The sequence below is a fragment of the Capricornis sumatraensis genome, chromosome 19 (genome assembly GCF_032405125.1).
Source record: "Capricornis sumatraensis isolate serow.1 chromosome 19, serow.2, whole genome shotgun sequence".
NCBI lineage: Eukaryota > Metazoa > Chordata > Mammalia > Artiodactyla > Bovidae > Capricornis > Capricornis sumatraensis.
Window position 1 is genome coordinate 39306635 of NC_091087.1, and position 27478 is coordinate 39334112.

Here is a 27478-nt window from a genome sequence, read left to right on the forward strand (position 1 = left end):
AATTGGCCATAGTTGCCATTTAAATGCATAAGACAAAGAACTTTAAAGTGTATTCACTTTACCAATATCATCCTATTCTCATCTTACTATAAAGACATGCCAGTCTCACTTTACTATAAAAGGCAACTTTCCAATTCTCCCAGAAGATGACTATCAGAAAATGACAGCCAGCTATAAAAACGGTTATTTGTTTTAAAAATATATTACTTTTCCATAACAAAGTATTGGACTCATGGTTTAGTATCAGTGGGCCTCAAAGACCTCAAAAACACTTTTCACTTACAATGTTTTTTTTTTTAAACATACAGGTACACTTTGGAAACCAGACCCAAGACTAATAATAAATATATGCCAAGTTATTCATAATTGAAATATAGTACCACCCTCACTTCAGTCATAAAAGTTATATTCTACTTTAAAAGACTCTCCTGACATAGAAGTACTGTTTATTTTCTTTCTAAGGTAATCTTATTGTCAAATCACTGGTAATGAAAGTTTTCTATGATCAGGAAAAGGAAAATTTTAAAAATTTAGTTGACTTCCTTTTCTCAATTCTACTAATACAATTCAAATTCTTTAATTAAATTCATTAACTTAAGCGACCTACTTTAGGGCACAGAAAGATTTAATTCACAATAATTTCCTTTAAAAGTTGTCTACTGATTTCCCTTTTCACTGAAAGAAAAAAAGAAGAAGAAACCTTCAAAAAGGCAAGAATATAAGCAGCTATACTTCTGATACAAGTTGGCACAGAGAAAGTACATTTGGTGGCTTAAACAACCTATTTTAAGGAATGTTTAGCTCACCGTTATCAGAAATGATCAGAGTGGTACCATGCAGCTGTAACCTGAGTCATGTTTTACGAACAAGGGAATACAAACAAGACAAGCAGCTGGAGCAGCCTCACAGTCACTGATGCACATCTTTCTCCTTACAGCTATGAAGGCTATTTTGTTAAGCAGGACGAAACGGAACAAAAGTGGCTCTGAAAGTAATGTTATAGGCATTCAGATAACTACATATAGATGTACAGCTAAAATTACCAATTAGTTTACCAATTGGCTGCAACGGATTCGATCGGTTTGTAACTAATTCTAGTTACTGGCGCACAGCAGGATGGTTGGCGCCATCCCTCTGTCCTCCTGACACACAATACTAGGTGCACAGACCCTTGGGCCCAGACATCAATACAGCCCTCCAACTCAGCTGCAGGAATGAGTACAGTTGTGCCCTCTGTGATGATGAAAGAAGTGGAAATAACCATCACATGAGAAGGGACTCTCACAAAAAGAAAATGCATTTTTTAAACTGCTAATATAATGTTTAAAAAAGATATCATCTGAAAGCAAAATGGCAAGTATATCACTTTCAAAAACTGTCTAATAATAGTATTCACCCAGTCATCTTCATTCCATTATCATTTACCTCTTTCAAATATCTCCCCTTAATTCTCAATATAAGCAAGCTGGAAAAAGAATACATACAGAATATATTCAACAAATAAAAGCCTACCAAATGAAAATCTGCTAATGAAAAGCATTCTCCTATAATTTAATCCTTACCAGGATCTTTTTGGATAAATAAAATTTGCAGTTGCCTGGGTATTGATACAAATATGTTGCTTCAGTGGCTAACTAATTTTTAATTGCAGCTCATTTGGAAGTTGCTGGACCAGATGTTCTTTTATTTTTTTTAATTTTATTTTTACGTTATTTTACTTTACAATACTGTATTGGTTTTGCCATACATTGACATGAATCTGCCACGGGTGTATATGAGCTCCCAATCCTGAATCACCCTCCCACCTCCCACCCCATATCATCTCTCTGGATCATCCCCGTGCACCAGCCCCAAGCATCCTGTATCTTGTATCGAACATAGACTGGCGCTTCGTTTCTTACATGATAGTATACACGTTCACTATGGAAAACAGTGTGGAGATTCCTTAAAAAATTGCAAATAGAACTGCCTTATGACCCAGCAATCCCATTGCTGGGCATACACACCGAGGAAACCAGAATTGAAAGAGACACATGTACCCCAATGTTCATGGCAGCACTGTTTATAATAGCCAGGACATGGAAACAACCTAGATGTCCACCAGCAGATGAATGGATAAGAAAGCTGTGGTACATATACACAATGGAGTATTACTCAGCCATTAAAAAGAATACATTTGAATCAGTTCTAATGAGATGGATGAAACTGCAGCCGATTATACAGAGAGAAGTAAGCCAGAAAGAAAAACACCAATACAGTATACTGACACATATATATGGAATTTAGAAAGATGGTAATGATGACCCTGTATGCGAGACAGCAAGAGACACAGATGTATAGAATGGACTTTTGGACTGTGAGGGAGAGGGTGGGATGATTTGGGAGAATGGCATTGAAACATGGACCAGATGTTCTTATGCTATTTCCCATTATTAGAGACCTATTGTGACTAAGTGTAAGTAGACAAAAATGCTCAAAATGATTATTATAATGCTTAAAATCAACATTGCTGTTGCTGTTCAGTCATGTCTGACTCTTTGCTACCCCATGGACTGCAACACACCAGGCTTCCGTGTCCTTCACTATCTCTCTGAGATTGCTCAAACTCATGTCCATTGAGTTGATGACATCATCCAACCATCTCGTCCTCTGTTGTCCCCTTCTCCTCCTGCCTTCAACTTTTCCCAGCACCAGGGTCTTTTCCAGTGAGCCGGCTCTTCACATCGGGTGGCCAAAGTACTGGAGCTTCAGCATCAGCCTCAGTCCTTGCAATGAATATTCACGGTTGATTTCCTTTAGGATTGACTGATTTGTTCGTGCAGTCCAAGGGAGTCTCAAGAGTATTCTCAAACACCACAATTCAAAAGCATCAATTCTTTGGCATCCAGCTTTTCTCATGGTCCAACTCTCACATCCATACATGACTAATGGAAAAACCATAGCTTTGACTATACAAACCTTTGTCGACAAAGTCATGTTTCTGCTTTTTAATATGCTGTCTAGGATTGTCATAGCTTTTCTTCCAAGGAGCAAGCATCGTTTAATTTCATAGCTGCAGTCAGCATTTGCAGTGATTTTGGAGGCCAAAAAAATAAAGTCTGCCACCGTTTCCAATTTTTCCCCATCTATTTGCCATGAAGTGATGGGACTGGATGTCATGACCTTTGTTTTCTGAATATTGAGTTTTAAACCAGATTTTCACTCTCCTCTTTCACCTTCATTAGGTGGCTTTTTAGTTGCTCTTCGATTTCTGCCAGTAGGGTGGTGTCATCTGCTTATCTGAGTTTATGCTGGTTTCTCCCAGCAATCTTGAGTCCAGCTTGAGCTTCATGCAGCCTGGCATTTCACATGATGTACTCTGCACAGAAGTTAAGTAAGCAGGGTGACAATATACAGCCTTGATGTACTCCTTTCCCAACTTTGAACCAGTCTGTTGTTCCATGTCTGGTTCTAACTGTTGCTTCTTGACCTCCATACAGGTTTCTCAGAAGGCAGGTAAGGTGGTCTGGTATTCCTATCTCTTTAAGAATTTTCCACAGTTTGTTGTGATCTACACAGTCAAAGGCTTTAGCATAGTCAATGAAGCAGAAGTAGATGTTTTTCTGGAATTCCCTTGCTTTTTCTATAATCCAGCATATGTTGGCAATTTGATCTCTGGTTCCTCTGCCTTTTCTAAATCTAGCTTGTACATCTGGAAGTTCTCAGTTCATGTACTGTTAAAACCTGGCTTGAAGGATTTTGAGCATTCCCTTGCTAATTGACTATGCTCCAATATAAAATAAAAAGTTTAAAATTAAATTAAATTGAAAAAATACAACACACTATAATTAATAATAAGACAGTAAAATGTGTAAAGTAAAAATTCCCCAAAATTCAAAGAGATATTGAAGAAACTGCAATAGTAGTGGGAGACTAAAATATTTCAGTGCCTGAGAGATCAAGGACATTAAAAAACAAGCTAATTAGAGTATGTAAACAGTGACTTTAAAAATATAAACATTAATTTTTATCTATAGAGAGTCCACTTTACCTACTCCTATCTGTCCAAAGGATATTTGCAAATACTTAACTTCTTTACTTTATCCACATCTATCAGGCTTCTGTGATAGCCATTTCCTTCCGCATGAAACTTCAGTTCCATGGTCCACTATTCCAACTATTCTCTTAACCTCTTCAATCTTTTACTTAATGAAATTCCACTGAATCTGCCTTAAAAATACCAACCCATGACTAATTCATCTACCCGCCATCTTTGGGCATTTTTAGCAAGTGACTGAATGGCTAGTAAGCATTCCATCAGGGTAGAAGGGAACCATATAACTGTGTAGACATATCTTTACCACAACAATGTATGTGGTCTCATTGCTTCACACAGACATTTAACATCTATTTACTATTTATCTACACAGTATTTATCTATTACTGTGTTCCAGTTCCAGTTCCAAGAACTGATGACAGAGTGGTAAGTGAGACAGTGTGGTTTCTGTCTTCTGGGAGCTTCATGTCTAGTAAGGGAGACAAATGTAAAAGCAACAAAATAAACAATTATGTAGTCTCAACTGTGATAAAATGTTTCTAGGGAAAGTATGCTATGAGAGTACAGTCAGGCCATACGTGCCCAAGCAGAACCCATGGATATCCAGGGCTGAATGTATTACATCATTTTATAAAAGGGGCTCGAGCATCCGTGGATATTGGTATCCACATGGCAAGGGTAGGAGAGGTGTCTTGGAATCAATCCCATGCAGATATGAGGGTGAACTCTGTATCAGCAGGGAACCTGATTTAGTCTGAAACATGATAAGCTCTCCTGAGAAAGTGACACTTAAATTGAAACCTAAACTAGGAATGGGAGTTAGATAAAAGGGATGGGGGAGGTGAAGAGGTGCTGGGCAAGAAAAGTGAGGATGAGTGTCTCGGCAAGAAAAATCAGAATGTGGAAAGGTCTGAAGACTTGCGGGTACCTGGGATGTTTGAGTAATCGAAAGAAGGCTGGTTTAAATGAGGCAGAAGGGAGGAGAGAAAAGTGGTGTGAAATGAGGTTTACACAAATCAACTCACTCAAGATTTGAAGGTCATGCTGGAGATTTTAATGCACAGAGCTAAGGGAAACTTATGAGGAGCTATAATCAAAGAAATCAGAGCTCATGTTTGTTTTAAGTATCAGTTTGCCTATCGTATAGAGAATGGATTGGAAGGATGCAGGGAGTCCTGCTAGAAGATTTCAATTGTGATCCAGGGATTTTACTAATATAATGGCAGCTTGGACTAGAATGGTAGCAGTAGAGAATAAGAGAAGTGGACAGGTTGGAAAGATTTAGGAGGTAATACTCAAAGAGTATTAAAAAGCAGAGACATTACTTTGCTAACAAAGGTCTATCTAGTCAAAGCTATAGCTTTTCCAGTACAGATGTGAGAGTTGGACTATAAAGAAAACTGAGCACCAAAGAATTGATACTTTTGAACTGTGGTGATAGAGAAGACTCTTGAGAGTCCTTTAGACAGCAAGAAGATAAAACTAGTCCATCCTAAAGGAAATAAGTCCTGAATATTCATTGGAAGGACTGATGCTGAAGCTGAAACTCCAATACTTTGGCCACTTGATGCAAAGAACTAACTCATTGGAAAAGACCCTGATGCTGGGAAAGGTTGAAGGCAGGAGAAGGGGACAACAGAGGATGAAATGGTTGGATGGCATCACCAACTCAATGGACATGACTTTGAGTAAGCTCCAGGAGTTGGTGATGGACAGGGAAGCCTGGTGTGCTGCAGTCCATTGGGTCATCAAGAGTCGGACATGACTAAGCAACGGAACTGAATTGAACTCAAAGAGGTCCATTCATTGGACAGTGGCTGGTGTGGGGTAAAGGGAGGAAGATGGAGGGACTACCTGCCAATTCAGGGAAGAAAAATATATCTCCAGGTTTTGGGTAGAAGGAGTCATCATGAACTTGTTTCTATATACATCAGTTTGACATGCTTATGAAATATCCAAGTGGAGATGCCAACGAGGCTATTTGGATATACAAGTCTGAAAATCAGAAGAAAAGTATAGGCTAGAGATATAAATTTAAGAATCATCAGAAAAGCAACAATAAATTAAGCCATGGCATGGAGAAAACGCAGAGGGAGAAACTAATAGTGAGGAAAGAAGATGGTCTAAGATGAGCCTTAATGAATTCCCAAAAGCTAAAGGTCAGGTGGAAAAGGAAAAGCCAATTAAGAGGAAGCAGAGGCAGCAACCAACAAAGAAAGAAGAAAACTAGCGGTGGTGGTTCTATAAAAGCCAAAGGAGAGAGTGCTGCAAGAGGGGAGTGGTCAGCAGTGTGAAATGCTACTCAGAGATCAAGGGAGGGACAGAAAAACACCCACTGGACTGAGCAACGCTGACTGACTTTAATAAGAGTTTAATAGGAGCTCTGATAGGGATGTGACGCCAGGCTGGAGTAGACAAATGAGTTCCTGAGAGAAAAGGAAATGGAGGCCGCAAAAAGGCAGGCGTCTTCTAAGAAACCTGGCTAAGGAGAGAAGGAAAATGGGATCTGGGACAGTAGATGAAAGAATAAGTAAAACAGAGATAGGGTTTGGGGGTTTCTTTTTATTGTTTTTATTGTTGTAGTTTAAAATGGAAGAGAAATAAGCAAGTAGTGTGCTGATGGGAGAAGACTCTAATAAGGAAAACTGAACATACAGGAAAGAGAAGAATTTCCAGTCTCAACTGTGACCTTCAAGGTTGCTGGGCAACCCTGCGGCTTCCAAAAGTCTGCCCTTTCATTCTCCATCACAGTTATTTCAGATCTTTCCACCCTCTTCCAACTTCCAACCTCATACCTCCTACTTCTTGAAAATATAAAAGGGCAAAGAACCCCTCAAATGGAATTCCAAATTCTTATCACAAGTTTCCACCTTGATCCCATCTGTTCTTATCCCTCTTGAATGCCAAGCTTCCTCTCAACTGCAGTCATTCTTAACCTATGTACCACTCCTTCTTCCATGGCCTTTGGGACATTCCTATTCTCCTATATTCTTCCTGCTTCTATAATGATTCTTCTCTGTTCTGGATCTATATTCCCCTATCTCCATCGGTGACTTCTCCTTTCATCTAATTATAAAATTTATTTTCTTTTTATTGTATGTTATACTTTGCTAAGCATTTTCTCACATATCATTTTGATCCTTACTTAACTTGTTGAAATGAGAAGTCTCAACTTTTGAGATATAAACATAGAATACTTTTATCTTTTTCCACATATAACTAGCTACTCAGCTGAATCCTAAACCTCCAGAGTATGCTCAGTGAAATCCACAATTTTTCAGTCACATTCAATTATCAAAGTTTGATTGTTAAATCCTATCTTCAGACAATCTGCCTATTGTTGTCTGACAACCTAGCACAGGTGAGAATTAGACAGCCTTTAGCAGATGCCTGTTGTTGGGGAGGAATACGGGTTATTTTCACGGAGTCGTTCCTCTCTTCCTCCCCTGTACCCCTTAACACTATCCTACATTCACAAACTTATGTCCCTGCCATAAGTGGCAGTTGTGGGAACAGAGCAATATTCCACTTACAGAGCTTACCAGATATTAGTGATGGATCTTCAGTAGTCATCAGCCAGTCCTTCTCCAGGGACTAAGATGATGCTGACCAACAACAGAGTCAAGTGCTGCCAGGCAGAGATGTGGCCCTGACCCTTCTCTGGATCAATGTGAGTGAGCAGTCCCCACTGATCTCTGCAGTACATGGTAGTTTCTGCACAGGGAGCACTCATGGGTCTCTAGGCAGTGGTCAGGTCCACCCTGGCTCCCTCTGCCCAAAGCAAGATCTGCCTCAACTCCATCAGACTTTGGTGTATTCTACTGACACCTAACCAAGTGTCCTCATAGGAAGTCCCTATTACTCCAGCATCTTCACCCATGTCTACAATCCTTCCCTCACAGAAATCATGAGATGCACTGGCGGTCCTCTTTACTCAATCAGTGACAAGTCCCATCCTAACTCCTTCCAAAGAAAGCTTACTACCCTGAAGTCCCTCTAAGCCCAGCTGGCATGAGCTACTCCAGCAAGCTTGTAATGCTATGAAATCTCTAAAGGAGATACAGGTCCCAGTTTTCATATTCCACGGGGTCCCCAGTATCCCAGAGCCACACATCCAGTTCCCCGCAGGTTGAAATGGAAAACAAGGAGTGGAGACTACATCCTAACAATATGATTTTCCTTAAAAATATTTTCTTAAAACATAAAAAAAGTTTTACAAGCTGATAGTAACAATATTAATTGTGACAACCAAAGCATAAACTTGGATGATTTCAATCACTGTTCATTCTGAAACCTGTTTCTGTTGAGTCATATTTTTAAGTTAGTTTAAAACATATTTTGGCTGTTTCCAATTTTAGAGGAAACACAGCTATTGTTTCAACATATAACTTTGCTTTGACTCTTCACATATTTCAAAGGTTAAATAATGAATTTCAGGATTTTTAACCATGTTCACTGTAGAAACAGAAGCTGCCTCTGTAATCTCTCTATGAAGATATATCATCCTGATTTTTCTCAAAATAATTTTATTTAGTATAGATACAGCATATAGTTTGTATCTACTAAAAGTCCAGGCTTTCCAGTGCATTTTCAGAGACAGATTATGCTATGTGTCTGTTTGACATCCTATTACAAACACAAGGTTATCTAAAATTAGAAAACACACCTTACAACTACTTTTAAATCCCACTCAGAGTTGTTTACGGTTAGCCATCAATCTCACTTTCCCCTCACCAAAGTTGATGAGAGTGATCTCAATAGAAAAGGGGCTGCTGCTGCTGCTAAGTCACTTCAGTCGTGTCTGACTCTGTGCAACCCCACAGACAGCAGCCCACCAGGCTCCCACGTCCCTGGGATTCTCCAGGCAAGAACACTGGAGTGGGTTGCCATTGCCTTCTCCAAGAAAAGGGGCAATGTCCAGTTAAAGACGTTAAACATGAAACCAAAGAATGTGAAAAACTCACTAATGCCACCTACAGTACCAATGGAGAATCCAGCCAAGAGAGACCTTTTAATAAATTGTGTGTGTGTGTGTGTGTGTGTATGTGTGTACCTATCTTTTAATTTCTCGCCTAAGACTATATATATCAAGACAATTTTCTACCAAGTCTTGCACAGAATATAAAAGTATACAATTAGGTAACGCAAACAACAACAAGGATAATCTTAAAAAATCAAAACGAAGAAAAACCTGATGCATTCACAGAAGCCGACAGTAGAATAGTGGCTGCAAATGATAGGGGAAATAGGGAGATGCTGGTAAAGGGTACATACAGACTTCCAGTTTTAAGACAAGTAAGTTCTGAGGATGTAGTGTATAGCATGGAGATTATAGTTAATACTGAAGGTAAATAATCAACTTAGATAGAGCAAAAACTGGCGAATCTGACAAATGGATTACAAAAACTTAAAGAAAACCTTACCTTACATTCCACCACACTCTGATCTGATTCACAAGTCACATAGATTTCATCTACTGCCCGGCGAAGATTGTCAAAAAGAAATGCCCAGTATCGAGCTCTTAGATCAACTTTTCGAGGGTGTCTTGTTTTAGTGGGACTTTTATCAAAGTGTTTATCTCCAGCTGTAGATGATGTCATTTTACAGTCTACTGTAGTGTTCTGATGAAATAAAACATGAAAAAAAAATTTTTGATGCTTCCAGGAACTAGATTTTTTTATAAATCACACTTTTCAACATAAATACTGAAAAACATGATGTCTTTCTTTTCACCTTACATCATACTGAATTCACCAAAACAAAGCTTCTCATTTTAAATAAAAGCAGCAGGTTTGTAATATCAATTACATGTCTCATTGAAAATTAGGATGATTTTAATGATGAATAGACGCTTGGTCAAAAAGGAGCACTAAAAAGGGCTCCTAGTTTACTAAAATACATGTGTGGCACATTTACATACACTAACAAATAACAGATACCCATTTCATCATTGTAAAATTGCTGCATATATTCTTTTCATTTAGAAATGACATATTCTCTACTTATATTGTTACTTAACTTTATCTTAAACCATTTTTTCACTACAAGTAAAAATCAATATATAAACACAAAACAATTTACTAGAAAAGAATACTGATGAAGAAAACCAAGCATCAGCTGTAGAGCAGATTCACCAAATAAAGTAACTACAGCATTCATATGACCCAGTCTTTCCTCGTTTGCACAGGCAGATTTTGGAAATACAAGATTATATTCTACACTTTTATAGACTACCAAAGAATCATTCCACCACAAACATGAGTGTGTAGTTTATAGGAAGACGTGAATCTTCTCACTAGAAGTACAAACGAGTTGCTTTTCTCTCTGTGGCTACTTAAACTGATAAGTAAATAAATATTTGTACTACAGCTAGAACAGCAAACAATTCCAAGTTTCTCTGGGCTGTCCTGGATGTGTGTAAGCCATTCCTATTAGCTGATTTGTTTTCCCTTCTTCATGTTAAGAGTCCCAGAGTGAAGAACACCCAAAATAGAAGCTAATAGGCTTCAGTTTTGTTTTACGCTTTGGCCTTCAAAGTAACAGTGATTTCTATACTTGAAAACTCTTTTATAGCCAGGCTTTGGCTTATACAGAATCTTCGTTACCAAAAGGCAAGCAAACAAAACATTTACACACACACTTAAAAGGCTGAGATGGAGCTGCTCATCCTCCTTCCACAGTCCTTCATCCAGATGAAGGCTGTCAGACCCAGCAAATAAAAATTAGTAAGTATTTTATCTGACAGTCCTAATCCAGGCCCAAATTCTCAACACTCAAGCAATAAAATTTAAAGTAATCATCAACAACCCACAAAACCTTTGCCTTAACGACTCTCCAAGTACTTTCCAACTCTAGTAGTAATAATTTAATTATGATGGCAAATATCCCCTTATACAAATTTTAAAGTATGTATTATTAGCTGTACTTTACAGCTTAGAAAACTGAGATTTAGAGGCTTGTTTGTCCAAGATCACAGAGCCACAGGAGACCATCTTCTAGTCAGAGCTCTACAATTACACCACTGACTTCCCATTACACTGCACCCCAAGGCCCTGTGCTAACAGCCCTTTACCAGATATTCCAGACCACCTCATTTCTCTCCCTATATTCCACACAAACTTAAAGTTCACTTGAATTTTCCTGAATTATACCTCCATCACAAACTTTTTCTAGAATACTCAGTGAAGCACTAGTAGCTTCCTGTGAATTCAGACACTAATCTTAGTATGAAATTCTCAAAAATACTGTAACTCATCTTCACCCATTTATGTATTTACCCTATCATGTATCCATATGTATATTATTCAAATACTTTAGCCAACTTTCTTAAAATGCATAATAGGCAAAACTGCTTTCAAGTTAAGATGTTTCTATTCTCTGTGATTGCTCTATGTGAGACTTCTATTAAGAAAGACTCTAGAAAGGAATAAGGCACGAGAGCTTCAGCAGCTGCAGGATGCGAGCTCAGTAGTTGTAGCTCCCAGGTTCTGGGTACAGGCTCAATAGTTGTGGCACACAAGCTTAGTTGCCCCAAGACATGTGGGACCTTTCCGGACCAGAGACTGAACCCATGTCTCCTGCTTTGGCAGGCAGATTCTTTACCACTGAGCCACCAGGGAAGCCCATCACAGTTACTACTATTAGCTCCATTTTTTACAGGAGAAAATTTAGGTGTAGCAAAATTAAATGATAAACCCAAAGTCTCACACTAAGAGACAAAGCCAAGATTCAAAATTAGGTAACTATTTCATTGCCAACATTTGCTGGATCAGCAAAAAGGAAGAGAGTTCCAGAAAAACATCTGCTTCTGCTTTATTGACTATACCAAACCCTTTGTCTGTGTGGATCACAACAAACTGGAAAATTCTGAAAGAGATGGGAATACCAGACCACCTGATCTGTCTCCTGAGAAATCTGTATGCAGGTCAAGAAGCAAGAGTTAGAACTGGACACAGAACAACAGACTGGTTCCAAATCAGGAAAGGAGTATGTCAAAGCTGTGTGTTGTCACCCTACTTATTTAACTTATATGCAGAGGACGTCATGCAAAATGCTGAGCTGGATGAAGCACAAGCTGGAATCAAGATTGCTGGGAGAAATATCAATAATCTCAGATAAGCAGATGATACCGCCCTCATGGCAGAAAGCTAAGAAGAACTAAAGAGCCTCTCGATGAAAGGGAAAGAGGACAGTGAAAAAGTTGCCTTAAAACTCAACATTCAGAAAACTAACATCATGGCATCTGATCCCATCACTTCATGGCAAACAGATGGGGAAACAATGGAAACAGTGTGAGACTTTATTTTGGGGGGCTCGAAAATCACTGCAGATGGTGACTGCAGCCATGAAATTAAAAGATGCTTACTCCTTGGAAGAAAAGCTATGAAAATCCTAGGCAACATATTAAAAAGCAGAGACATTACTTTGCCAACAAAGATCCATCTAGTCAGAGCTATTGTTTTTCCAATAGTCATGTATGGATGTGAGAGCTGGACTATATAAAGAAGCTGAGTGCTGAAGAATTGATGCTTCTGAACTGTGGTGTTGGAGAAGACTCTTGAGAAGTCCCTTGGACTGCAAGGAGATCCAACCAGTCAACCCCAAAGGAAAACAGTCCTGAATATTCTTTGGAAGGACTGATGCTGAAGCTGAAACTCCAATACTTTGGCCACCTGATGCAAAGAACTGACTCATTTGAAAAGACTCTGATGCTGGGAAAGACTGAAGGTTGGATGATAAGGGGATGACAGAGGATGAGATGGTTGGATGGCATCACTAGTGTGATGGACTTGAGCTTGAGTAGGCTCCGGGAGTTGGTGATGGACAGGACAGAACAGGGAGGACTGGCATGCTGTAGTCTATGAGGCCACAAAGATTTGGACATGACTGAGTGACTGAACTGATCTCGTTGCTATGGCTTACTGTGCCTATTTCCAAGATATGCAGCAGAAGACAAAGCGATCTAAATTTCTGGAAAAAGTTAAACACAACTGAACTTCATGTTTTAAATAAAATTCAAATAACAAATGCTATATACCAATTTAATCAATCACTTCTGAGACAAAACAAGGGAGAAAGAAAGAAAAAGAGAGGGAAAGGGGAAGGAGAAAACTGAGATTTCTCACTTCCCTCTCTTAGAACTCTGTCAACTCCCCCTGATAATCTGACAAAGCCTACTTTACCAGCATGTGAGATAAGTGCAATTATACAGTAGTTTGAGCATTCTTTGGCATTGCCTTTCTTTGGGACTGGAATGAAAACTGACCTTTTCTAGTCCTTGTCCACTGCTGAGTTTTCCAAATTTGCTGGCACATTGAGTGCAGCACTTTCACAGCATTATCTTTTAGTATTTGAAATAGCGCAGCTGGAATTCCATCACCTCCACTAGGTTTGTTTGTAGTGAGGCTTCCTTAGGCCCACTTGATTTCTCTTTCCAGGATACTTGGCTCTAGGTGAGTGATCACACCATTGTGGTTATCTGGGTCATGAAAATGCTTTTTGTACAGTTCTTCTGTGTATTCTTGCCACCTCTTCTTAGTATCTTCTGCTTCTGTTTAGGTCCATACCATTTCTGTCCTTTCCTGTGCCCATGTTTGCATGAAATGTTCCTTTGGTATGTCTAATTTTCTTGAAGAGAGCTCTAGTCTTTCCGATTCTATTGTTTTCCTTAAATGGAGTATAAGGGATCATGAAAGGGTGGTAGGATCAGTAAATTATACATTGCATGGAATCTATAAACTGCAAAGAATTATTGGAGTCACATGATCAGAGAGAAAAAGGAAGAAAGAAAGATGACAGGTAGAAGAGGGATAGCTGAGACTGAGATCCTAGAAGGAGAGTCACTGCTAGTGAGAACAAGGCAAGACCATAGGAATGAGCAGAAGACAAAACCAACCACTGGAGGAAAGAAATGTAAGAAATTTAGAGGATAGCAAACGGTACAGCACGCACACTGAGCCTGAAAATTATACCTTCAAGGAATAAGGAGAAGTGACCTGGAATTCTATTTAAGTGCTGCAACGGGAAGGGGAAGCAGGTGGTATAGTTTGATGGCACGTGCTTCAAATTTGAGGAGTTTTAGGAGATGGGAGAAAGACTGCCTAAAATACCAGTGAGGAATAAGCAGGAAACATAACCCACCTCTAGGATCAGAGGCTGTGGGGGTGAGGTGGGAGGGAGACAACTACTACTTAAAACAACTGGAGGAAGCAGAATCCCCACAGGTGAGTCAGCGTTTAGCTAGAGCAAGAAAGGAAAGGGGATGTTCAGAGAAAAGAGGAACAAAGAAAATGTTGCTGATGATACTCACTTCTAGAGGGCAAAGTGCTAGAATTTCATGAGTAATGCACACATACTTCCCTGATAACTACTGAAACTGAGCATCTTTTCATAAGTTTACAGACTATTCAAATTTCCCCCATTTTTTATTGGGTTATTTGTCCTTTTACTGATGAATTTTAGCTTTTATAAAGTCTTAATATATGGTATCTTCTCCCAGTCAAGCTCATCTTAAGTTTTTTAGTATATAAATTTTAATATATCCATCAATTATGCTTGTCTTATCTAAGAAAGCTTCTTGTAGTTCAATGTCATAAATATATCCTTCCAGATAATTTAAATTTTTTATTTTCTCATTTGTTCTTTAACCCATCAATAACTTATTTTTTATATTATGTGAAAATAATCATATTTTATTTGTAATTTAATTGCATTACCGTCAGAGAACAGGTTGTGTCTGGATTCTATACTCTTGTCTGACTTCTATTTACTGAGACTTCTTTATAACCTAGGAAGTGATCAATTTTTGCACATGCTTTGTGTACACTGAGTGCCAGTGAATATACACACATACACATACATATATGTATTTATATGAGCTCAAGTATAATTGTATCTTAATTCTATATTCTTGCCATTTTTTCTGATCTATCAGTTTCTGAGTAAAGGACATTAATATTTACCACTATGATCATGAATATATCTTTCCCCCTTGTAATTCTATTAAACTGAGCTTTAAATATTTCAAGTCTATGCTGTTAGGTACCTAAAAGATTTGTACTTTTATACTCCTTGCATGATTATTCATTTTACCATTATATAATTTCCTTCTTTCTGTTATCAATGCTTTTCATGTTGAATTTCACCTGGTTTGATATGAATACTACTATTCTAGTTTTAGAGTACATCTAAAATATAAAGTATTTTGCCTGGATTTTTTTCTCTTTGTTTCAAACCTTTCCTTGACATTTTAAATGTGTCTCTTATAAGCAGTATATTTGCTGTTGCTCATTCAGTTATGTCTGACTCTTTGCGATCCCATGGACTGCAGCATGCCAGGCTTCCCTGTCCTTCACCATCTCCTGAAGCTTGCTCAAACTCATGTCCATTGAGTTGGTAATGACATACAATCATCTCGTCCTATGCCATCTCCTTCTCCTCCTGCCTTCAATCTTTCCCAGCATCAGGGTCTTTTCTAATGACTCTCCTCTTCACATCAGATGGCCAAAGTATTGGGCTTCAGTTTCAGCATCAGTCCTTCCAATGAATACTCAGGGTTGACTTCCTTTAGGATTGACTGCTTTGATCTGCTTGCTGTCCAAGGGACTCTCAAGAGTCTTCTCCAACATCACAATTCAAATGCATCAATTCTTCAGTGCTCAGCCTTCCTTAGGGTCCAACTCACATCCATACATAACTACTGGAAAAACCAAAGCTTTAACTATACAGACCTTTGTCAGCAAAGTATGTCTCTGCTTTTTAACATGCTGTCTAGGTTTGTCATAGCTTTTCTTCCAAGGAGCAAGCGTCTTTTAGTTTCCTGGCTGCAGTCACCATCTGCAGTGATCTGTGGAGCCCAAGAAAATAAAGTCTGTCACTGTTTCTCCACTGTTTCCCCATCTAGTTGCCATGAAGTGATGGGACCAAATGCCATGATCTTATTAGTATTTTGAATGTTGAGTTTGAAGCCACCTTTTTCACTCTCCTCTTTCACCCTCATCAAGAGACTCTTCAGTTCCTCTTTGCTTTCGGCCATAAGGGTAGTGTCATCTGCATATCTGAGGTTATTGATATTTCTCTCAGCAATCTTAAATTAAGCAGTATATAGTTCAATTTAAAATGAGAGGTTTAATTCAACCACCTTGACTTTTAGGAACTGAATTTAATCAGTTTATATGTATTATGCTTGCTAAAATATTTATATTTAATACCTACCACTATCTTTCATGTTTTTCACTTACTATGATTTTCCCTTTTTCCCTTTTCTCTTGTCTTCTATTTAGTTGAAAGGGAAAGTCACTCAGTCATGTCTGACTCTTTGCAACCCCATGACTATACAGTCCATGGAATTCTCCAGGCAAGAATACTGGAGTCGGCAGCCATTCCCTTCTCCAGGGGATCTTCCCAGCCCAGGGATCGAACCCAGGTCTCCTGCATTGCAAAAAGATTCTTTACCATCTGAGCCACCAGGGAAGCCCAAGAATACTGGAGTGAGTAAGCTTTGGTTTATTCACTTTCTCTTTTTCTCTATTTGGAAATCGCGCCCACTTGTTTTCTTCCTTTAGTAGCCAGCCTTAAACAAAGACTCCTTAAAGAAGACAAGGATTTTATCACACTAACTTCCCTCCAAACTCCTACAATCTATCTTCTATGTCTTAGTATTGTTTAAGATTGTAGCTCCACCTTTCTAAATTTAACTGTGTCAGTGTTTTTTTAAAACATCAATAGTTAATGAGATTTACTGACATATTTTACAGCTATCTTTTTATCTAGCTCCCTCCTCCAGGTTACCTTTTCTTCTTTGCTGAAGTATATCTTTAATAGTCCTTTCATTAACAATCAGTAGGTGGCAAACCCTTAGCATTTGTACATCTAAAAATGGTTTTATTTCACTCCTGCATGTGTCTTTTTATCTAGCTCCCTCCTCCAGGTTACCTTTTCTTCTTTGCTGAAGTATATCTTTAATAGTCCTTTCATTAACAATCAGTAGGTGGCAAACCCTTAGCATCTGTACATCTAAAAATGGTTTTATTTCACTCTTGCATGTGAATTATCCTTTGAATGGGCACAGAATTCTCCATTAAAAGTTATTTCACCTTATAACTGCAGGTATTGCTCCACTCTTCTTTTGTTAATAACAAGGGTTATTGTTATTCCTCTGTGGTTTTGTTTACAGTTTTATCCTTAACTCTAACATTTTGCGGGTTCTCTAGAATGTGCATGCATGCTAAGTTGCTCAGTCATGTTTGACTCTGTGCAACTCTTTCTGTCCATGAGATTCTCCAGGCAAGTATACTGGAGTGGGTTGCCATTTCCTCCTCCAGGGGATCCTGGGCTGCCAGGCAGGTTCTTTACCACAGCCCTTCTCTACAATGTATCTAAGTATAAATCTATTTTTATTTAGCCTGCTCAGCTCTACAGTTACCCTCTTGAGAACTCAAAGTAAGGAAAATGTCAACAGTATTTTCTCCAAATATTGCATGTCCACTATTCATCCTCTATTTCAAAAGTCCTAGAAGGCATATATTAGAATTTCTCAATCAATTTCTGTTTCCTATTTTCCATCTCTTCAGTTCTCTGAGATATGTTCTAAATCCTCTTAAGTAATATCTTTCAATTCGTAAATTCTCTCTTTCATCTCTTTTTCCAATGTATCATTTATTCCTACTAATTGCAGGTTTTAGAAATTTCACTGACATTTTCATTTCTAAGATGTTCACTTTTATCTATAAATGTTCAAAATTAACATCCATCTTTTATTTCAGAATTTTCCTTTTTTTATTTCATCTTTCCTTTGAGGAATTTAAACTCATTTAGTTGAAAATCCTCTTTCAAAAAATGACCTTTTGGGCCTTCCCTGATGGCTCAGTAGTAAAGAATCCACCTGGCAATGCAGGAGACATGGGTTCAATCCCTGTTTGGGGAAGATCCATGTGCCTCTGAGGAATAAAGCCCATGTGCCACACGGGCTTATATACTTAGCCTATGCTCCAGAGCCCAAAACTGCTGAAGCCGATGTGCTCTAGAGCCTGTGCTCTGAAACAAGAGAAGCCACTGCAGTAAGAAGCCCACACACCACAACTAGAGTGGCCCCCAATGGCCACAGCTAGAGAAAAGCCCGCACAGCGATGAAGACCTGGCTCAGCTAAAAATAAATAAATAAACAGGTGGTTAAAAAGTGACCTTTTTTCATTACCTCATCTCTCATTTGTTGTTTACATCTTATATTTTTTCCTCCTGTGCTTTGATATTTTACTTTGCAACCTTATTTTGCATTTGTTTCTTTTACTTTAGTTTTTCACTTTGCTCACACTCACTACATGTGTACTAGTTTTATGGTTACCATCATCTGGCCCACCATGGTCCCACTTTCAGAGGTCTTTTATTGGGGACTTAAAGGTCTCACCCTTCAAGAATATAGCAGACTTAGTCATGAGCCAGAGGGCCACTCTCTTTTATTGCTTCAGATGTCAATTATCACAGGCTACAACCCCAGGCAGATTGTAGCATTCTTTGTCTCCTAGTGCAGAACACTGCACAAACCTAAAGTTTTATACCATGAGTCTGGATCTGTTTTCCCACTACAGTCAGGGTGTTTCAGCCTTCCTTATCCCATAGGACTTGTCTATTAAGTGTGTGTCCCCAACTCCATTTACCTGTGAATATTTTTGTTTGTTTTACTCCTGATCCACTGGGATTATTTCATTTTTGAAAATCCTTTGTCTCTTTAATTAAAAAAAAAATACTGTATGGCAGAAACCAACTCAATATGGTAGAGCAAATTGAAAAATAAATTGAAAAAAACCTTGTGGATATTAGCTGTGGAATATTACACACTAAATAAATATATTTTATCATTTATACCTCTTGTGTGTAAGAAGTGGAGAATATTTTATGCACTCACAATGCCACCTTGATTAGAAGTCCATGTTTTCCTTATGAATAGTTTTTGGTTTACATAATACATATTGGTATATTTGATAACATCAAACTAAAACTGTATGAAAAGGTCAGAGAAAATACCTATAGATTACAAAGCTAATATAAATATGCAAAAACATTTTTAAAAATAAGGTAGGCTTGTGTTCTAAAATTCTAGTAGAATAATTTGAAAAATTTTAGATGCAATACATCTTGATTATCCTACAATTGAAAGGCATCATTATACTGAGAAAATAGATCATAGAAGAACTCACAAATATGGAATGTGCCACAGAGGAGTTAAGAGTGTAAAATGTAGAAACTGATAGAATAGGTTCAAATCTTGGCTGCGTTACATACTAGTAAGTTACATAAACTCTCTCTACCTCAGTTTCCTCATTTGTAAATGAAGATAATAATACTGCCTATAACATCAAAGGGTTGTTATAAGAAGCAAATTTATGTAAAGTATTTAGTACAAGTTAGACACATAACATGGTATACATATTTGTTAAATAAAATTGTTACATTAAATTTTATATGAAGATAAAACATAATATCCAAATCCTGAAAAAGTAGATTTATAACTGAAATTAAAAACAAAAAAATAAAGTTATATATGCTGTACCTGTTTTGCTGTTTTATGAGTGCCTTGAATTGTCCTCTTTGATTTTCCACCAGTTTGACATTTAGATTTTCCTTAAGGCAAAAATAGATAAATATATAGATCAACAAATAGATAATATAAAACTGAGCTATGCAAATCTTCCAGGCATGCTAACACCTAATCCCCTTCCACAGAGCATAGACTAATCTATACATGGTGGAAACAGTGGCAGACTTTATTTTGGGGGGCTCAAAAATCACTGCAGATGGTAACTGCAGCCATGAAATTAAAAGACGCTTACTCCTTGGAAGGAAAGTTATGACCAACCTAGACAGCATATGAAGAAGCAGAGATTACTTTGCCAACAAAGGTCCATCTAGTCAAAGCTATGGTTTTTCCAGTAGTCATGTATGGATGTGAGAGTTGGACTATAAAGAAAGCTAAGCACCAACGAATTGATGCTTTTGAACTGTGGTGTTGGAAAAGATTCTTGAGAGTCCCCTTGGACTGCAAGGAGATCCAACCAGTCTATCCTAAAGGAGATCAGTCCTGAGTATTCATTGGAAGGACTGATGCTGAAGTTGAAACTCCAATACTCTGGCCACCTGATGCGAAGAACCGACTCACTGGAAAAGATCCTGATGCTGGGAAAGATTGAAGGTGGGAGGAGAAGGGGAAGATGGAGGATGAGATGGTTGGATGGCATCACTGACTTAACAGACATAAGTTTCAGTAAACTCCAGGAGCTGGCGATGGACAGGGAGGCCTGGTGTGCTGCAGTCCATGGAGTCACAGAGTCAGACATGACTGAGTGACTAAACTGAACTAGCCAACATGAACTACAGATATAATAAAAAACAAATTTCCAAGGTACCAGAGACTGTTTTAATTGACTGGTTTTCTTAGAACAGGAAAAAATCAGATAGTCTGACAATTTAAAAAAAAGTCAAATGAGTGATACCCTTCAACTTACATACAACTCTTTTGAAAATACTTTTTGAATTCAAATTTTATTTTGACAATAAAATTAAGAATAAATTTTTTACCATTTAAAAACTCAGTATTTCCTGGTCACTATGCTTGACCTCCCAAATTGTATGTAATTATTTTATATTGTTAGGTTAATCATGTTCCCATTATGGCTTACAATTGTAATTATCTTTTTTTTTTGTCTGGCTATTGATTTTGAAAACTGATAAATATCTTTCATTATTGTGATTATGTAATTATTACTCACTTAATACCATTGTATAATGATTGGTAAATGGAAAAATAATAGAATTCTTTACCACCAAAGCTACCATTTAATAGAAAAATCTGTAATCACTTTTTAAAATCCAGATGCACATCAGATTATCTTGGAATTTTTTGAAAAATACAAATGCTCAGGCATTGTTTTTCCTTCACCAGAGCTCCAGATGTGTTTCTAAAAAACTAGACTATATGAGGATCTTTTAATTTTATCTAGTTTGTTTCAATTTCTATTTCATATTCAGTGCTCCCATTTCATTTAGTTTATGTTTTCCAACTTCTCCATCTCTTTTTTTTATGTTCTTTCTGAAGCCTTTATCAAATGTAGTAGAAAAGCTCTTGTATAAATAATATGCATAATATATATTTTATAAAACTTAGGAATTTTTGCCTAACAAAAAATTTGTGACATTTTGATTCCACTTGTTTTTGCTGTTCAGTTGCTCAGTCATGTCCGACTCTTTGTGACCCCATGGACTGCAGCACACCAGGCTTCCCTGTCCTTCAGCATCTCCCGGAGTTTGCGCTAAATTCAGTACTCTTGCCTGGAAAATCCCATGGATGAAGGAGCCTGGTAGGCTGCAGTCCATGGGGTCGCTAGGAGTCGTACGCGACTGAGCAACTTCACTTTCACTTTTCACTTTCATGCACTGGAGAAGGAAATGGCAACCCACTCCAGTATTTTTGCCTGGAGAATCCCAGGGACTGGAGAGCCTGGTGGGCTGTCACCTATGGGGTCACACAGAGTCGGACACGACTGAAGCGACTTAGCAGCAGCAGCAGCATGTCCATTGAGTCAGTGATGTCATCCAACCATCTGATCCTTGTTGTCCTCTTCTCCTGCTGCCTTCAATCTTTCCCAGCATCAGGGTCTTTTCTAACAAATCAGCTCTTCACATCAGGTGGCCAAGTATTAGAGCTTCAGCATCAGGCCTTCCAATGAATATTCAGGACTGACTTCCTTTAAGATTGACTAGTTTGATCTCCTTGCAATTCAAGGTATTCTCAAGAGTCTTCTCCAACATCACAGTTGGAAAACATCAATTCTTCAGCCCTCAGCCTTCTTTATGGTCCAACTCTCACATCTGTACATGACTACTAGGAAAACCACAGCCTTGACTAGACGGACCTTTGCTGGCAAAATGATGTCTCTGCTTTTTAATATGCTGTCTAGGTTTGTCATAGACTTTCTTTCAAAGAGGAAGTGTCTTTTAATTTCATGGCTGCAGTCACCATCCACAGTGATCTATAGAGCCCAAGAAAATAAAATCTGTCATTGTTTCCAATGTTTCTCAATCTATTTGCCATGAAGTGAGGGGACCAGATGCCATTAACTTAGTTTTTTGAATGTTGAGTTTTAAGCCAGCTTTTTCACTCTCCTTTTTTCACCTTCATCACTTGTTTGACTTAGTATAAATAGAATGCTAGAGTTCTAATTTAAAAATTAGATATGCAACAAGCAACAAAGGTTTACTACATAGCACAGGACTTCCCTGGTGGCTCAGACAGTAAAGAATCTGGAGACCCGGGTTTGATCCCTGGGTCGGGAAGTTACCCTGGAGAAGGAAATGGCAACCCACGTCAGTATTCTTGCCTGGAGAATTCCATGGACAGAGGAGCCTGGTGGGCTACAGTCCATGGGGTTACAAAAAGTTGGACATGACACAGTGACTTTCACTTTCACAGGGAACTATATTCTGTATCTTGTAACTTATAATGGAAAATAATTTCAGAAATAACATATGTGTATATGTATAACTGAATCACACACAGAAAAAGAATTCTACTTTTTGAAATTTAGTAATATTTACCTTTTGGTCAGTTTTTCTAAATGTTCTATGGACATGTAACTACAATGAATGAGATACTAAATTTTAAAAATATTTGTAGAGGATAATATAAATCTATTATAAAGTATTAATGACATCATTTAAGATGCTCCTATTCTTATTTTTTGTATTTGATAAAATATTCTCAGAGAAATGTTAATATGTCTCACTATGATTATATATATCTTTTCCCTTATATTTCTTCTGATTTTTGCTCTATGTATCTAGTTTCTGCTGGTTTATGACATCTATCTTCTTTGTGGATTGTACCTTTTATCATTAAAAATATTCATCTTTGTTTCATTTAAAAATAAGTTAAATAAAAAATAAAAACTCAGTATTTTGTTTTAATTTATCTGATTTATGAAATATAGTTTCATTTTGAAAAGGGAGATTCTCGGTTCTTTTGTATTTCTGCAGTTAGAGCTTTCTCACTTGCTCTTTTTAAGAAAGACACTACTGTTTTATAATCATTCTATTCTTGAGAGTTATTCCAAAACAGGAGTAAAATTCTGTAATGTACAACAGAATAACTTTCCTTTCTGCAAAGTAATTTTGAACCAGAACAGTTGAAACAGTAAGAATGAAGTGAGCCACAACACCTACAAACAATTTATCTGCACATCAATGGGCCTGTCTCACTATTCTACCAGGGTTACAGGCAGAGAACTCTTTACTCCCCTACACAGCTGTTTATTCATCCTTTCATCACAGAGAAGAACGTACCAGAAGGCTTTTTAGAATATCCATTAGAATAATCAGCTTAAAACAAGTACCAAAGGAAACAGGAATAAAACAAAGAACAGAAGAAAACTTTTAAAAATTGAATTATTAGCCTCAGAAATATCTGCATATAGCCATAAAAGAATGAGCTATTTTTAAAAAAGCAAAAATAAAGATTATGCTGTAAGTGGCAACATTTTAACAATATAAAATAACCCTTATTAAAAATTGTGATATTAACATTTTCCCCTTGTCATTATTATAGATATTCAGAAAGTTCTAGTTCTCTATGCTCTTATTTTCATTATTTTGCAGTAAGCATATATGAAGCTTTAAAATTGTACTGGCCAAGTTTTTATATACTTACATGCAGTATCAGGATATACATAGATATACTGATACAGGATTCGATTCATTATTATATTCTCTTTCCTTTCATTTTTTTGAATAGAAGCAATTTTAATAAATAATACCTTCGGATTACTTTGAGAAAATAAAACTTCATGAAATTATAACACAGAGCAACCATAACATATGTTCAGGGTTCACGCTACTTTTGTACTAAATAACGTTGCCATATTTTTCAATCAAAGAAATGAAGTAATAGTAAGCTCCACAGGAAGACTTTAGCTAGTATGGAGCTAAATTTAAAAAGAAAAATTTAACTTCCCTTCTATTTAATAGTTTTTGTGATTCAAAATAACCACTCTCTAAAATATCTAGGAAGACTGACAATGAGAAGCTACTAAGGAAGGACTGGTCCAAGCAGATATTTTAAAATACCATAATGCCTATATAACTAAAATAGTGTGGCACTCACACATGAATTAGATAAACTAGTAGAAAAGAATCTATGTACACATGAAAATTCAGTTTACAATAAAGGTGGCATCTCAAGTAACTAGAGCAAAGACAGACTTTATAGTAAGTGATCCTGGGACAACCTGTTACCCATATTGAAAAAGATAAAATTAAATCCATATATATAAGAATAAACTGCAAATGGATCAAAGTTATAAATGTAAAAAAGATAAAATAAATTTAAAAATAAGATTTTAAAGAAAATTTAAGTAAAACTAAAGTGTAAAAAAATTCAAACAGAAATAAAGAATATAAACTTAGGTGAATTCCTGTATAGCTTGAAACATCCCACTGTGTAAGGATATTTTCAGAGAGAAGAATACGCCAAGTAGAAATGAGCCAGCTTAACAGATCTTCAACTAGACAAATCTAGAAAAAATTTAACCCTCAAAATAAGAGTGATGGATTATAATTCATTAACTAAGAAACCACGAGTCTATAAAAGCTTTCTAAAATACATTAAAATGCTTTTTAAATACAAAGGGGGATAAGGAAAGCTTTTCCTTACACTAGAATGTCGGCTAACAAACAGTAAAGGAACAATGGGACCAGCACATCACCACTTTGTAACCACCAGAGCAGCAACTTATCAAATTTAGAATTATCAAAGGAAGCTAAAAGCAGTGGGTAGACTATCTCAAGAGAAACAGGGTATTTACATATTCTAAAACTATCTTACCACAAATTACTAACTACAAAAGAAATAATTTGTTACTTAACAGCAGAGAAATTTGGGCAAAACAACCTTAACCAAGTTACTAAAGCTGACATCACTAGCAACAAGAAAAACCACCATCATGTGCTCCTATGAGGCAATAGAAAGAACACAATGCAATTTTTGTAGTTGTTGTTGTTCAGTTGCTCAGTTGTATCTGACTCTTTGCAGCCCCACGGACTGCAGCACTCCAGATTTCTCTGTCCTTCACCATCTCCCCGAGTTTCCCTCCTAAAATACATAACTAATCTACCCAGGAAAAAAAAAATCATACAATTCCAAGGCTGCAGTACTGCCTACCCTACAAGGCTTCAGAAAATTTCACAGTGAGGTCTACTTTGGCACACTCCAACACCCTGTTTCCTGAGTCCCCTATTCAATCTTCTAGATCTCCAGGACCTAGGCGAAGCTTACACTGCTAGACATTGAACTCAACTGACTGAAGAGAGAAGACACTTTTTCTAGTTCAAATAATAATGAGAACTAAAAGAAATGTGTTTTATTTTCTAAACCATTACATCAAATTCTATCTAATCACAGTAAATACAATGAATTTTTTAAACCTATATTATAAGAAGGATTTAATTTAAAAAAATCTAAATCTCCTATAACTTTTAAAAAAACTAATCTGCGGGACTTCGCTGGTGGTGCAGTGGTAAAGAATCCACCTTGCCATGCAGAGGATGCAGGTTCCATCCCTGGTCTGAGAAGTCTTACAAGAGCCCATATGCTGCAGGGCAACCAAGCCTTTGTATGTGCCACAATTAGTGAGCCCACATGCTCTGGAGCTCGCGCGCTGCAACATCTCTCGTGATGCAATTAAGATCCTGTGTGCCATAACTAAGACCCAGCGCAGCCAAAGAAATAAATGAATATTTTTAAAGAAAACCCATCTGCCAGTCATAACCACACACCCAATTTCATCCTTGTATGAAACTGAAACTATGTCACTTACATTTGCATATTAGGTAAGATTTAAAAAGCAGTTAAAAATTATTTCTGATTTCATACATACACAGTTTTCAGTCCGCCTACTGTTCGAGACTAAATATATCTTCTAATTTACAACAAAAATGAAACTTTTAAAAATACATACCATCATCATCTTTGCTTTCTAGTGGAACACTCCAAGCTATTAGGTTTCTTGCTGTACGACCCTCCTCTGCAACTATTCTCCTTACTTTGTCATGACTATTAGAGCGCTGGAATGAAGCCTATGCACAGATAAGAGAACATGGCATTAGTCTGTTAGTCAACATACAAAATATAGTTGGCAAACAAATTCATCATTACTCTTCTTTTCTCAGAAAGAAAACAGTTAAAACTAATTCGGGATTGGAAAGGTGCTTAAACAGAAATAAGAGTAAGGCACAGATCTTTCTCAGTTCTAAAATTTTACAAGACTGAATTTTACAACATTAAAAATAAATCATTTTAAGAATAAATTCAACCTAAGATTTTAAAAAGCGTCCTAAGGAGCACAAACACTGCTGTGTATCCATTTCAGCACCTGAATCCAGGTCTCCTGCACTGCAGGCAGATTTTTTTTACCAATTGAGATACCAGGGAATACCCTTCACTGTCAAAAGCCTGGGTTTAATCCCTGGTCAGGGAACTAAGATCCCACAAGTTTTGCTATGCAGTCAAAAAATAATAGTAAAAAAAGTTTCATAACTGCTAACCCATATCTGTGAGAAACTCATTTATTAGCAAGATTATATTTCTATACAGGTTTATCTTTAGCCTTACAGGATCCAAAGTACTAGATTTTGTATTTTCCTTAATTACTTAAATTAGTTGTTTCCTTCATTAAATTGTTATTTTCCTTAATTACTTAAATTGGTTCTTCTCATCTTCACCCTTTCAGTGTGGTTACATTACACACTTACATTACTCTTTATGTTTTGGGTTCTCCTCAGCTACTGGTTGATTTTAATTGCTTACTTATTTGGGAAATACATGAAAGAAATACAACAAACTATTCTCAAACAAAGGAACTTATTAATGAGAAGTATGACTTTGAAAACTGGGAAAGGAGTACATTAAGGTTTATATTGTCACCCTGCTTATTTAACTTACATGCAGAGTACAACATGCAAAATGCCAGACTGGATGAAGCACAAGCCAGAATTAAGGCTGCCAGGAGAAATATCAACAATCTCAGATATGCAGATAACAGCACCATTATGGCAGAAACCAAGAGGAATAAAGGGCCTCTTGATGAAGGTGAAAGAGGACAGTGAAAAAGCTGGCTTAAAACTCAACATTCAAAAAACTAAGGTCATGGTATCTGGTCCCATCACTTCATGGCAACTAGATGGGGAAACAGTGACAGACTTTATTTTCTTGGGCTCCAAAATCACTGCGGACGGTGACTGCAGCCAGGAAATTAAAAGATGCTTGCTCCTTGGAAGACAAGGTATAACAACCTAGGCAGCATCTTAAAAAGCAGAGACATCACTTTGCCGACAAAAGCCTGTATAGTCAAAGCTACTATTTTTCCAGTAGTTATGTATGGATGTAAGATTTGGACCTGA

The 27478-nt window shown here is 37.3% G+C and overlaps 1 protein-coding gene across 1 annotated transcript in view; it reads right to left on the minus strand.

Moving 5' to 3' along the window:
- Window positions 1–27478, minus strand: part of SCAPER (S-phase cyclin A associated protein in the ER) — a 365239-nt gene that overhangs the window by 323769 nt on the left and 13992 nt on the right. Inside the window, exons 2-4 of the mRNA XM_068991091.1 lie at window positions 26038–26155; window positions 19584–19654; window positions 9460–9657 (exon numbers count right to left, since the gene is read on the minus strand). Of these exons, the coding sequence (XP_068847192.1) occupies window positions 9460–9657; window positions 19584–19654; window positions 26038–26155 (387 nt within the window). The remainder of the gene's footprint in view (window positions 1–9459; window positions 9658–19583; window positions 19655–26037; window positions 26156–27478) is intronic.